At 45.4% G+C, this 13,918-nt stretch overlaps 1 protein-coding gene across 1 annotated transcript in view; it reads left to right on the top strand.

The window, feature by feature from the left end:
* The window catches only part of PHLPP2 (PH domain and leucine rich repeat protein phosphatase 2), a 717,402-nt gene that overhangs the window by 84,957 nt on the left and 618,527 nt on the right, over window positions 1-13,918 (top strand). The window contains exon 3 of the mRNA XM_085638614.1: window positions 1,941-2,074. Within this exon, the coding sequence (XP_085494740.1) occupies window positions 1,941-2,074 (134 nt within the window). The remainder of the gene's footprint in view (window positions 1-1,940; window positions 2,075-13,918) is intronic.

The raw sequence follows: 13,918 nt of genomic DNA, 5'->3' as shown, positions 1-13,918 counted from the left end.
ACGCTTGATCACTGCAGGGCTTTTCTTTTTGTAGAACTCTTTGTATTACTGGTCTCTCTAAACATTTGCTTATATTATTTGTGAATCCCACTTTCTGAATCTGGGACAAGAGGACTTGGCCGCGGATTCAAACTCTTACATATAAAGAGGCAGCAAATGTATTACTAAGCTCTTCCGCAGGCCAGGAGCCTCTACTGGTCCCAATGAGCAGTGCTGAGTTGCCAGAGTTGGCATCCTGCTGCCTATTGGCATACTGTTCAGTTAAGCCACTAATGCTAAAGACAGAAAGGGCACTGCATTTTTTGGTCAAGCCTACTAGACCGCTGCTCGCTGTCTCTTGCGAGACATATTGTGGCATAACAAGAATATATAGGGGCCTGGAACCCGCCTATTGCTTACCATTGTTTGGCTTTCCTGTCGCTTTCATTTGCTTGCTTGTTTTTTATGTCCCAGCTTGTCAGTCTTTTGTTTGTACCTCCTGTGGACCCCTATACGCATAGTGTACTCTTCCCAATATGAAATAAGAAGATTGTTTAACGGCCTATACTGTTGCTTCATGTGTATTTATGTGTGTATATAGTTTTGATCTGGAAAGTGTGTCTTCCTATTCGTCACTGACTGTATTCCTCCTGTGAATGCATGTTCTTGTAGGCACAAGAGGTGTGCTATATAAAAAAAATAAAAAAATACAGGTTTTATTTTATAATATCTTTAGTCTAATTCAGTAGAAGTGAATATAGTATGGCAGTGTAGTTCTTTCTAAATGGCTCTCATGTTAAGTTACTCTTATTCAGTCTACTTATGCAACACTTGAAGTTGTGAGCAACGCAACCATAATTCTCCCCATTGCGGAGTTTATGACCTCCCACCTGGTGACATCATCCGTAAAATCACTGGTGAAAAGCATATCATCATTGTCACATCTTTTGGTGTTGAGCTCGGCAATTTCTACTGTAGTTGAGAGTTGAACGTCTTGTAGAAGGTAAAATATAAATGCTACTTCTAGATCACCTCTTGTAAGTTTGTCCAAGATTGACCGATCTTTATGAAACTCGAAACAGTCCTAGGTGGATGGAAAAGCATTCAACAAATTTAGTCAAACACTTTAGCAAATAATTCGAATGGCAGCAAAGTTACCAGCAAACTTTACCAAACCTATTCCAAATTGTAACATACGTACTCCAAGCTAGTTCACTCCAAGTACGATTGAATATGACAAACCCACAGAAACATCTGCTGCAAAAGTTTAAAAAACAAACAAAAACGCAACAAAATGAAGTCAGCGAGAATTTAAAGTTATACAGATGCAGCTTAACAGAATGGACAGATGCTCTTGCTAGTTGGAGTACAAAAATGATCTTAACATGCACACGTTCATACTATTCATCAAGTTTTCAAAGAGTCAACTCACTTTGGGATGCACTAAGCTTCAGCGGGGTAAATTATTCACAATGAGAATTGGAAATAAATATGGCAGAGAGCCTAGTAAGAAGATGACACGGGTGTAGTTAAATAGTGGGGAAGCACAGGTTCTTGCAGCTCCTCCTGACCTTACATAAGTTTAATTTATACTGCCACATAAGTCACCAAGGGCATACAAATCTCTTCAAGGGAAGGTAGAAGCTAACCTCCCTGAAAAGGCCTGCAAATAAGGGCATTCATTGGGCAAGTGAACAAAAAGTATCGGCACAGAGGTGCACTTGCACCCACGCAGCAAAGACTTAAAACCAGGGCAAGAAAAGGAATTGGAAATGCAAATAAATTTAGACCTGATGTGACGTGCTGATGCATGTGGGAGAGAAGTGAGTATGGGAGCGTAAGATAGGTTTTTAGAGACATCCATGCAGTATAGCCTACATGTAGCTCAAATGTGGATCAGGATGTTCACAGTAAGCAATCTTCTCATGAACCATCATGTCTTATGTGGATTGTTTTCTTAGGAGGCTGGATTCCGAGGAGAAACCACTGCAGATTGTGCATGAGTACTTGGCTGAACTTGGCTTTGAGGACCCACTGCGAATCCAGGAAGAAGCAACACATTCTGACATTGGCTGCATGATTCGTTTCTACAGTGGTAGGTTGTTTCTCATTTTGGTGCCAAACAGTTATCTTTTAAATGGATGCTTACCTTGACACTGATTGTTGTGATTTTGGCAGCACTTTCAGATAGGCAGTATGTGACTACTGCTGTATGCAATCAATGAATGAAAGCTAGACTTTGGGATCATTGTAACATAATTCAATAAGTATATTAAAATATTAGCTATTTTTAAAGCCTCTTTGTATCTCCACTCCAAACTGCATTGCCATTGCACTTTCTCTGTGCTCTAGGATCCAAGGACACAGAGCAGTGCACAGAGAGAAGAGAAATACTGAGACACCCAAAGCTGAAGGTGGAAGGAAAAAGAAAGATAGACAGAGGAACACAGCAGGACGTGGAGCAGAGATAGATGCAGAGGATGGTGGTGGGTTGACATGCAATGGGGAGCATGGAAGTAGGACAATTAATACACAGGTGTTTATGGAGGTCTGCCACATTTTTCTCTTCCCCAGTTGGTGCTGTAAATGTAAATGTAAAGGTACTTATAGAGCGCACTGTCACCCCTCCTGGCTTTCCCTGTGAAGTGTCCACTCCTGGGCACCCCCAGGGTGAAGCCACGCATCCTTAGCGCTGTTGGGGCCGGTGTGGAGGCTAAGCAAGCTATTGCCCAGAGTTGCAGCGTGGGGCCTGTGATTAGAATAGGCACCGAGGCGAGAATAGACAGGTCTGAGGAAATTGAGCCCGAGCCCCGCCGAGGCGGGAATCGAACCCTGGTCCCTGGCCAGAACTCTGCTTCAGGGTCTGCCGCTCTAACCATTGAGCCACACTCCTGCTGTTAAGGCTCTAGGGAAGTTGATGATAGCCAAGATCTTGAAGATCTATTTGAGTTATCATCTCCATCTAGATAGTTTGTCATCGAGCCTCAGAAGCAAGAGGATTAGAGTTTCTGTAGCTCTAGACTCTTATTGCTCCCCTTCTCTTATGGTGCACATAAAAGCATGTATTGTCGATACATTTTTGATCGTTGATTTTCAAGATCTAGCTGTGCTGTGTAAAGAAAATTCCTAGCAAAGTAGAGAAATAGATATCATAAACACTCTTGTGAATGATAATGAGGAATGTGGCCTTACTGTGTTTGATTACTGGAAGCCACAGGATGAACTGGTGCACCCCTATGGAAAGGAATGTGATCTAGACATACTCTACATTACTTACATTCTATGGCTGGCAGCCAAACAATGTTTTTTTGTTAATCAGATGTCTGATGGATAAAGCTTTTTTTTCTTGTGAAATTGTGTTAAACTTAATCTTTAGAGAGAGCATTAGGTAGGAGAAGAATTTAAGTTGGAAGAATCAAGGAACATATCTTGAAAAGCTTTTTTTAAGATCCAGAGAATAGAACTAGTGTTTTTGGTTTAATAACCTCGAGCCAGCAGGAGATCAACCAATAATTGATGGCCATTTGTTTACTAAGCCAAAACCAGCAGGAAGTCAACCAAGAATTGAAGGCCACAACCTAGATTTTAAAGCTTTTACATTTTGAGTACATTTTAAGATATTTTAACAAATAGCTCAATATCCTTTGCAATTGATTGTAGGAGGGCACCAAACCTATGAACACTTTCATACAGGAGGCAAGATTGTATACGAAAAAAGGGTGCACAGCACTGTCTTTGGGCAACATTACAGGAAAAGTTAAGCTTGTGGGGACATATATAATCGAATTGGGATCCTAGCCTCTCTGGCCCTTCATAGCCTTATCTCATGTTCTTTCCTGTTTGTCACTCAACAGTCTTGTGGGGCAAGTGGGCCTGCATTCTTCCAAATTCCCCTTCCTATACCTTACCACCCTCCATCACTGTTGCTTTCTACATTCTAGTCCATTTTTTAAACATACACCCAATGACAAGGTGCCGCCTTGGCGGCCGGTTTGTTATTCCTCTATCAGCAGGTCATTACTTCCCCCTTCCCGTTTTTGCCTAACAAATGTCTTTAATTGGGCTCTACCCCCATTCCCACCCCCTTCTGTGTAGCACTTTCCATTTCCCTCCTGGTTTCATTTGCTATTTCCGTCTGCAGCCCGCTCCCCATCTCCCTCTTTTTGTACGGTTACTGCACTGATCGGATTCCCATTCAATTTACCCTGGTTTACATGTCCAATTTCCTCCTCCCACCCAGTTACTGTCTCTTACTGGCCATCTGACCTCCTGGTATGCTGTCTGTCTCTATTCCTCTTCTCACATAGTTACTCCTTCCACCTGCTCTTTCTCACGGTCTAACTTGTGCCACCTATCTGACTACAATAGACTCAGTATTTACATATGAGGCAACTGGAATCAATTACGTACACTGGAATTTGGGCCATCGGGAAATGTTTTAACACCAAACTGAGCATAACGAAATCTTTGGGGAAAAACATGTCAAACCAAAGCAGCCAAGGATTTTTTTGGCAGCAATTCATAGACCATTGTGTTAAAAGCTGCATAGGTGTGTAATAGGGAAGGATGATCGACTTGGAGCACCAGAGAATGGCACGTAGACCGATGTTTTTTGTGCAGTGATTGAGCTAAAAGTCTGTTTTTTTCTCTCCTCTGTCTGTCTTGTTCTGAGCGTCACACTAGAGCCAAGTGTTTTATTGCTTGGTTACGTCATGGTATGTTCCTAAGCAGTTTTAACTCCGGAGTAAGTTTTCACAGTCAAAGTGGAGAATAACATGCACTTATGGTCTTTGCAACTGTTTGGCCTTGCGAGTAACTGGAGAAGTTTGCTTGTACAAATGAGACCGAGCACTATGCAGGCTCAAATCCTTCATTAGTGGGCGATCTCAGGCTGTTTACCTTCCCCCCTTTTACTTTTGAGGCTGAACCCTTAGTATATGGGGTTCCACAGGGCTCGGCTGTCAGCCCAACACTTTTCCAATGTTTATCTGGAGCCTCTGGCTAAGTTAGTTGAATCCTGGGGAGTGAGAGTTATATCCTAAGCGGATGATACTCAACTCCTTTTGGCTTTTCAGAAAAACATACCATGCTGCTTGTCTCCTTTAAGCTCTGTCTGAATCCGTGGTGGACTGTATGAACACAAGCTACCTGGAACTTAATTCAGATAAGACTGAGGTGGTCTTCCTCAGTACAAAGTCTCCCCCTGTACCCGGTCTTTGATTGCCATCAGAGCTGTGGGCCTCCCCCAGCCCTTTCCGTGGTTAGAAATCTTGGGGTGAAATTTGATTCAGGCTTGATCTCTGAGCCCCAGGTTAAGGCTTTATCCTATTCCTGTTTATTCACCCTGAGGTCGAGAAGGATGCCGCATCTCAATAGAGTATTGCAATACGATTGTCCATGCGTTATTATTTTCCAGGCTGGACTGTTCTAATAGTCTGTATTTGGGCCTTCCGGTCTTTTTGATTCAGCACCTTCGGAGTATTCAAAATGCTGCTGTCCGGCTAATTTTGAACACCTTGCGTCAGTCTTTGGTGTTGGGTCACTTATGTGACCTCCACTGGCTTCCAGTCAATAAAAGACTCCAGTTCAAAGCTCTGACCTTAGCTTTCAGAGCCTACCATCATAAGGGTCCTCTTTACCTTAGGGGACATTTTAGTTTTAAATTTATGTATTGTTTTAATACAATATAACTGCCCACCTACATCCATAAGACGGTGGTGACAATGAAATTAAAAACAGACAGCTTGAAGTGGGCAAAGAAGGGGAGGCAAAGAACAGAGGTGGGGGAATGCCATAGAAGGGACATGTACTGGACAGAGCCTAACAAATACCCATCAAAGTGCTGTTGTATACGTGGAAGAGGTCATAAGACGAGGAAGTGGATATGTCAATCGGCAGTGTGGGTTGGTTGTGTGAGGTGGAGTAGGCGGAGATAGACAGAGCAAGTCAGCTGCCTAAATTCCCCAGCTAGAAATCGAATACTAGATCCCAATGACTTCCTAATCTTTGAATTTTGGGGGGAAAATTAGCAGGAGATTTTGGCTTACAGATCTTAAGCACATTTGTGGAAAGCTCCTTGGTTTTTGAGAGCGTTCTTTTATTTTGACTGCCTAAAAGGTATGTTTATTGGAATGAATGGATTGGAGGTATGCTTCGAAATGGATATTAAGTCTGCTTCATCAAAACTGAGCCAGGTTTTATACCATTTAGATTCTAGCACTGTGATTCTACCATTTAATAGTTTGGTGTCCTGAGTCAACATGGGTATAATTCAGTAGCTGTGTAGGAAATTGCAAGGTGGTGGGACGCAAAAACATGCCTCATATATGAAAAACTGAGTGCAGTGAGCAAATCGTGCTTTTTAGCAAGGTTTCATGAGGCTACACCCTTTGCATCTCAGTTGTGCAAATGACCAAATGGTTATTTTTGTGCCACAATTATTTCGTAAATTGATTTCAAATCCTAATCCTTTTACTCTGAAGGGATAGCAATGAAATAATCCAAGAATAATTGAATGACCTGCCAAGCAGATCCAATCCCTAAAGACCTATATATATATTCCAGTCAGGTAAAACACAATCTGGTTTTAGGTAGTAGGTTATCCAGAGTTATTTCTTTTTTCTGTTTGTGCCAAAACGATTGTTAAACGCTGTTGAATAAAGATGTTTTTCTTGTAGTGGGTGGTTCCTGTTTAGGAACCACTCCATTTTTGAAACAGCGGTTCTCAAGCTCTTTGCTACTGTAGCTAGTGGCAGCTGAAGACAATCCGTGCAGTGGCGAATTCCTCTCTTGAAATGCAGGATTATTCCTTATAATCTTTTGGTAAATCAAACGCGAATTCCTTTCCCTCCTGTCCTGTTGACAGCCTACTTTACAGGTCTACTAGTGGAATTAAAATTTACAATTACTTACAGGCTCATAAAGTGGACACTTTTCAGCTATCGCACATGCTCATGCAGTTGGGCTATCATTCCAAACTGTTCCAACATGGATGCTAAAATGCCCACACACAGATCATGAAACAGCCATTGCAGTAAGTGCATTTGGGAAACAAGCGGACTAATTGAACAGTAAGCTGTTCAAGAATTATCCCTCAAAGATCAGCACTTAAAGAGTTTCCTTTTGCAAAATTAGGTAATTCCTGTAAACCTTCCCTCTCTCTTCCACAATTCTTTTTGTTTTTTGTACTTGAACCAATACCTTTTTTTAATACTAAATATATGTTGCATCACCAAATAACAGCTTATCATTTTCAACGCACACTCACACATACTACGGTGATTCTTGGACAATGTCTGCCTTTTTTGCCTATTTAACAACAATGGTAAATATCTGGGGTGACAATTTACCAACTGAAATGTTCACCACCATTGTGCCAGAACAGCTAGATTGTTGCCAAGAATGTCCATTATGGAAAGGAATTGTCATTACTATGCAAGAGTAAGCAAAATAAAAATCAGAATCACGATTAGTCAATGATGTGCCACTATTATGCTTGGGGTAATAACATTGTTGTCCATTATGTCAAAAAAAGTTCTATAATTGTGGAAGGAGTAACTAGAATATTGGCAAGAATCCAATTTCACAGTTGAACTACCATTGTGCCTGGGGTAGCCAGAATGATGTCAAGAATGCCCATGGCGACAAAGTTGGACTACTATTGTGTCAGAGGAGGCTAAAACGGTGCCAAGAATGTCTACTGTGTCAAGGTTGAGCCACCATTGTATCAGAGAGCGCAAAAATATTGCCTATCCCCTATCATTGTGATCTGCAGCCAAAATGTTGCCAAGAATGCCCACTGTGTCACAATTGAATCACTATTGAATAACTATTGTGCTAGGGCTATGCAGAAACATTCAAAGAATATTCTTATTGTATCGTGGCTGGGTCATCATTGTTCCAGGGAGTGTGAAAATGTCCACAGAGTCAAAGTCTGGCTAAACTAAGTCGGGGAGCGCCAAAATGTTGTCCCATCTCCCAGCTACCAATCTCCCCCACGCAGAAATGCCACCAAGAACATGCTAATTCACACGTTCACATTCATTCACACATACACACATATTTATGCACCCAGACATTCATTCTCGCTGTTATAGCCCGCTTCCGGATTATGTGGCAGGAGGCAGTTGTGTTCCCATCTCAAGCTTCCGACTTCCGTTACTGATAGGGTCACTTCGCTGAAGTTGGCAGCACCAGCAGGAGGAGGGAGCTGCAAGTGATAGTAGGATGGAGCTTAAATACTAGGACTTACGAGTTACATGGTATCACTTCCACCTCGAGGCCCTGAAGCTGCAGACTCGAGTGGATGGCTTGAAGAGGGAGCCGCAGGTGACGGGAGAAGAGAGCTAAAACCCAGGATCTACCATTCATGTGGTGCTTGGCATCCTTAGGGCATAGGAGCTGCTAAATGCAGCTTTCTGCCGCCTGGCCTGTGATGACGCAGACTCCCTGCATGGAGGAGCCTGGGACGTGGGGAAGGAGCCATGGGCAGACAGGCATTGAGCCCTAAGTGGGCAGACTGGAGACGGCAATGAAGGCATGAGGCTGACCGCAATAACAAGAGAAAGGGCACATGCAGACATAATACCTATCGTGCAGCCTGTAACCCTGCAAAATCACTCCTAATTGCCTATTTGAATGGTCAGCAAAAGTGAAGTGAACGTAAAGGCTTGGAGGCTGGGTTCATCTCCCTCCTAGTCTCTGGATGAGCCGATTACTCGCCTGGGGCTGTGTAGTAAATAGGGCGCACTGTCCCTGTTTCTACTGTGGTGCACATTTAACTAGATACATCAGCACTGGCCAAACGGAACATTGCTCAACACTGGGGGGTACAAACGATCCCATCTCACCAGCAGTGGTGTCGTGACTTAGACAGTGCTATGGTAGCGGAGAATGCAGTATTTCTTCATAGAGGGTGTCCCCGAAAATGAACGAGAGTGAGGGGGGAATGGAACACATTTTGGGGGAACATATGCGCCCCTCCGCCTGCAGAATCCGATCCAGAACTGAGTGACTGACAAACACAGATGACGCTCTTTAGGGGAGCATTTTATGTACAGTAAAGGCGGATCTCATGGGTGAGGGGAAGAAGCGAAAGTATATGTACGTTGTTACCTCTGTGGCACTGCCCTATATATTGTATGAACTGCAAAATATAAGTGATTGTAATCAGCTATGTTTGATGCAAATAATAATATGGTTTAAAAAAACTAAAACTAGGTACATCAGGCACAAACCGGGATAGCTTGCCCTATTATTTACAATGAGCTTCCCCCAGGTCAGCCATAAAGTTGTACCTGTCCTGGGAGAAGCACGATAATTAAAGGCAAACAGGCTGTTTGAAGCAGCTGGTCCATCTTTCACAGTGCAGGTGGCACCCAGCCTGCTTTTGAAAAGGCAATTACAGAATTATTCACCATAAACACAACATAAAGAAATAAAGAAACATATAAGACAAACACATCTTAAATTTAGACAGTTCAATGTTATTTAATCACAATGAACATACGATAGGATCAAGACATTCGTATAAATAAGTACCCCAAATGGAAAGGAAAGGGGTGTTTAAAGAGGGGTTTGGTGATTGAAGTGAAGGTAAAAGGGTATATAGAAAAAGTAAGGTGCAAATCTCCTAATTCTCAACAAGAAACAAAGAACGGTTCAACCTTAAGCCACATGAATTGAAACAATGTCAATATAATGCGTAACCATTTTTAGAATGCTATCACAGTGAAGAATCGCTGTTGATTGAGCTGGCGAGCAATAGAGATGTCGACGTTTCGAACCCAAAATACTGTAGGTTTCTAAATTCCTTACGGGGGGGTCTTCCTCAGGACTGAAGTGAGTGGGAAGGAAGGGCACCATAAATTGTCCCAGGGTGGGAAATGATCATGTAGATAGTGGGCGCGTAGGCTCCAAACCATAAGAGAGCGGAAAGCGGCACTTAGATAGGGCAAATCACTATCATGTCCCTTCCAATTACATCTGTATGTAGCCAGCTTAGTTGGCCTGGCCTCAAGAATTACTCCCAATGGTTAGAATTATCTTGGAAAAGGAAGTAATCAATGTGCCATCCGTTCAGGGTTAAGATCGGAGCTCAGCGAGAGCTGCTCCGTCGAGTGGAACCATTCTCTGCCCAAATTACAAATCATTACATGAGCCTCCAATGGGTTAAACTCGGGGATTGACGTGCCTGGTGGAATGTGTGCGGTTAGAGCATGGCAGAGATGCAAATACCTGTAAAATTCGGACATGTGGAGGGAGTGACGTTGTTGTAGGTCGGGGAAGGCCCTGACGTGATCTCCTATCCAAATGTCTCCAATGAGCGAAATCCCGATGTGATCCCATTGCCGAAAACCTGCAAGGGTTGATACTTCTCGCAGCCACGTGCCATGCCACAGAGGAGTATGTTGAGTGAGTCGCTTGTCCCAGTGCGTGTATCGCAGGGCAGAGCGCCAGGCGAGCAGGACCGCTCTGGTGATAGGTGGGATCGCCTGTGGAATGGGGGCCCTGTACAAGTAAGCTTGGATTCGCGGAAAGTCCATGGTTCTAAGCTCAGTCCAATAGGCCGGGTCAGCCCACCCCCCAGTAAACCAATCATGGACGACAAGGAGTCTGGTAGCCAAGTAGTAAAGATGCAGATTTATCATTCCCATGCCTCCATCAAAGGGCGGAATCCGGCAGCGGGCCAAGGCAATTCGCGGTCTCCCACCCCCTCACAGGAACCTAGCAATGACCCTGTCAAAGTCCCGGAATCAAATACCCGGAAGATAAGAGGTGGTGTTCTGAATGATGTATAGGAAGAGAGGGAGGATCATCATCATTTTAAAAAGTGCCCCTCTTCCAAGGGGGTTAAGTGGGAGGGTTTGCCAGTGCTTAAGGTCGGCTTTGGCTTTCGTGACCAGGGGTGCAATGTTAAGCACCCATTCCAACTCCAGGAGTAGAGTCACCCAGATCCCGAGGTATTTAAACGATTGTCTCCTGATGGGTATATTGGACTGCCAATCAAAGCAAGCCCTGGAGAGATGGAGAGGGATCAGAGTGGACTTCGCTGGGTTGAGCCGTAGGCCCAAGACGTTCTCAAAGGCCCGGATCACCTCCAAGCAACGTGGGCCAGAGCATTCTGGGTCCGCCAAGAAAAGCAGGACATTGTATGCATATAGGGCGATTTTCCCCACCTGATGTGGATCCCAGGACCACCCTCGGATTAGGGAATCATTACGTATGAGGCAGGCCAGGGGCTCCATTGCCAAAGCGAATAGGAGTGGTGAGAAGGGGCATCCCTGACGCCTGCCTCTTCGGATTGGAAATGTCTCCGAGAGGACACTATTGGTCAGGACCTTAGCTTTGGGGTGGGAATACAGGACCCGGATGAGGCGTCGGAAATGTGGGCCGAAACCCATCAGCACGAGGACGTCCTCTAGGTAGTTCCAGTTGACCGTGTCGAAGGCCTTTTCAAAATCTATAAGAAGGAGGGCTAGGTATGGTGTGAGGTTGTGGCGATGGGCTAGGGCGAGGTGGAGGCGCCGTATGCAGTGCCGAGTGCCGCGGGCCGGCATGAAGCCACATTGGTCCGGATGGACCAGTTTGTGTAATAGGGGGCGAAGGCGCCGGGCCAGAGCTGTGGATTTTTTTTTATTTCAGTGTTGATTAAAGAAATCGGATGGTAGTCCGCACAGGAGAGAGAAGGTGGCTGGGTCTTCGGGGTGACCACTATAGTAGCCATGTCAGTCTTGGGGGAAAATGAGCCCTCGTGGGGCATGTGTTGGAAGAGGGTCATCAAATGGGATACCAACAAGTCCCTATAGGCCGCATAGTACTCCTGCGGGAAGCCATCTGGGCCTGGTGTCTTCCCAGAGTGCAACAGGGAGATGGCCCGTGTATCTCCTCTGGGGTAAAGGGGAGATCGAGATCCGTTAACTCTTCCTGGCCAAGGCATGGGAGTCAGACAGCCGCTTTCCCCAACAAGTCGACCAGAGAGGCCCCAGGGGGGTGAGCTGAATACAGTTGGGCATAGTAGCTTGCGAAAGCCTGGGCAATGGCCTGTGAGGTACAATGGCAGGTTCCAGCTGTGTCTCGGATCTCAGGGATAATTCTTTTGGCCTTGGGGTATGAGACTAAGTTGTGGAGCAACTTTCCATTTTTGTCACCCCATCCATATCCACGGGCCACGGAGGAGCGCCACAGCATCTCAGCAGAGTCCAGGCATATCTGGTGGATCTCGTCTCGGATTGCCGCAAGCTGTCTGGCGTGTTGTGTTTCAGCCATAGTTGTGACAGTCAATTCCAGCTGCGTGGCTTGCGCCTCAATCTGGGTCAGGCGAGCAGTCTGCGCCGCACGTTTCTTATGTACTAGACCCCTGGCTACACCACACAAGGTGGCCCTACTGGCCTCCCAGAGAGTGCCCGGGGAGGGGACCGATCCTTGGTTGATGAGAAAATAATGCTGATGCTCTACTGCAAGCGCATCCTTAATCTCCGCGTCTTGCAGAAACCAAGCATTCAATCGCCAAACCGTTCGCGTCGCATCAGCAGCGCCCCCCCCAGGTGCAACGAAATGGCTGAATGGCTGAGATTCCACGGGGAGAATGGAGATGGTAGAGATATGTTGGCAGTGGGTGGCAGGAAGAAGGAGTAAATCGATGTGGCAGTGAGTGTGGTGAGCCGCCAAAGTGTGGGTATATTGTTTCCTCCGGGGGTTCCAAATCCTCTAGATGTCACACAGACCAAGGGCAGCTGACCAGTCCAAAAGCCCCTTGGAGTGAGAGAGGCGCGACGAGGAAGATTCTCCAGTTGTGTCAAGTGACGGTTGCATAACTGCCCCCAATTACTGTCTGACCCTGGGGCAGGGCTGAGATTACACCTGTAAGGTGTTGGAGAGTGGAGGGGAGTGTGTGGTTGGTGGGATGTATGTTGAGATTAGGTTCAGGACGTGACCCTCAAGTCTACTGGAAATGGTCACATAGCGGCCCTGTGAGTCAGTCGTCACCAGTGCAAGGGTGAAGGGAAGGCCCTTCCGGATTAGTATAGCCACCCCCCGGGAACCTCGCGTGAAACCGGAGTGCCACACCCTATCAAACCCGTATCGTGCTAAAAATGGGCAGTGGGTTCCCATGAGGTGAGTCTCTTGAAGGAGGAGTACATCGGGAGCGTGGCATTGGGCGTATTTAAGGACCTTTGATACAATCCAGTAAACCATTCACGGTCCATGACAGGACATGGAGGGATCTACCACTGGTGGGCATCTGGGTAGGACGTGAGGTGGAGGCAGGGAGGACCAGAGGGGTCTGGGTTCCAAGGGGGGCGGTGCATCTTGGCCAGGATAGAAAGGTGTGGCATGTGCAAGGTGACATGTTGTTTGTCGATGGCAGTGTTGTGTACAATTGGTAGGCTGTTGTTAAAAACATGAAACAAAGGCATACGGAGCCAGGACAAAAATAATTCGGAGGACAACAGCCCCCCCCTCCAACCCCCCCTACGACCCTCCACCCTATACCTCTGAAACTGAAGCATCTGTCGCCCTGAGGAAAGTAAATGAAAAATGTCCTAGTAGACACAAAGGAAAGTTTCAATTCTATTAAGGACTCAGAGGCGAGGATTATGCTCTGCTTTCTTTATTTTCCAACACCAGCAGATTTAACATTCACAAAAAACTCTCTTTCCCAGGAACACCAGGGAAAGGGCAGTCCAAGAGGTCAACCAATCCAGCATCCAAGCATGTCCTTGGGGTCCGGGATTGCTGTGCTATCTCCTCTTTCTTTGACTGTGAACCGGCCAGTCATCAACGAACTCCATTAGTCTGTCTTAGATGAGTCTGGCCCTGAAAGTAGTAAGAGAGTATGGAATTAATCCGAACTTAACCATCACAGGCATCACAAAGGTAATATACCGATGAGGAGCAAAGTTATAAGAAAAAAAGGCACAAGGATAATCAACCATTA

Source organism: Triturus cristatus, chromosome 12 (assembly GCF_964204655.1).
Source record: "Triturus cristatus chromosome 12, aTriCri1.1, whole genome shotgun sequence".
In the NCBI taxonomy this organism is placed as follows: Eukaryota; Metazoa; Chordata; class Amphibia; order Caudata; family Salamandridae; genus Triturus; species Triturus cristatus.
The sequence above is the reverse complement of the archived record's forward strand: the minus strand, read 5'-3'. Positions and strand labels throughout refer to the sequence as shown.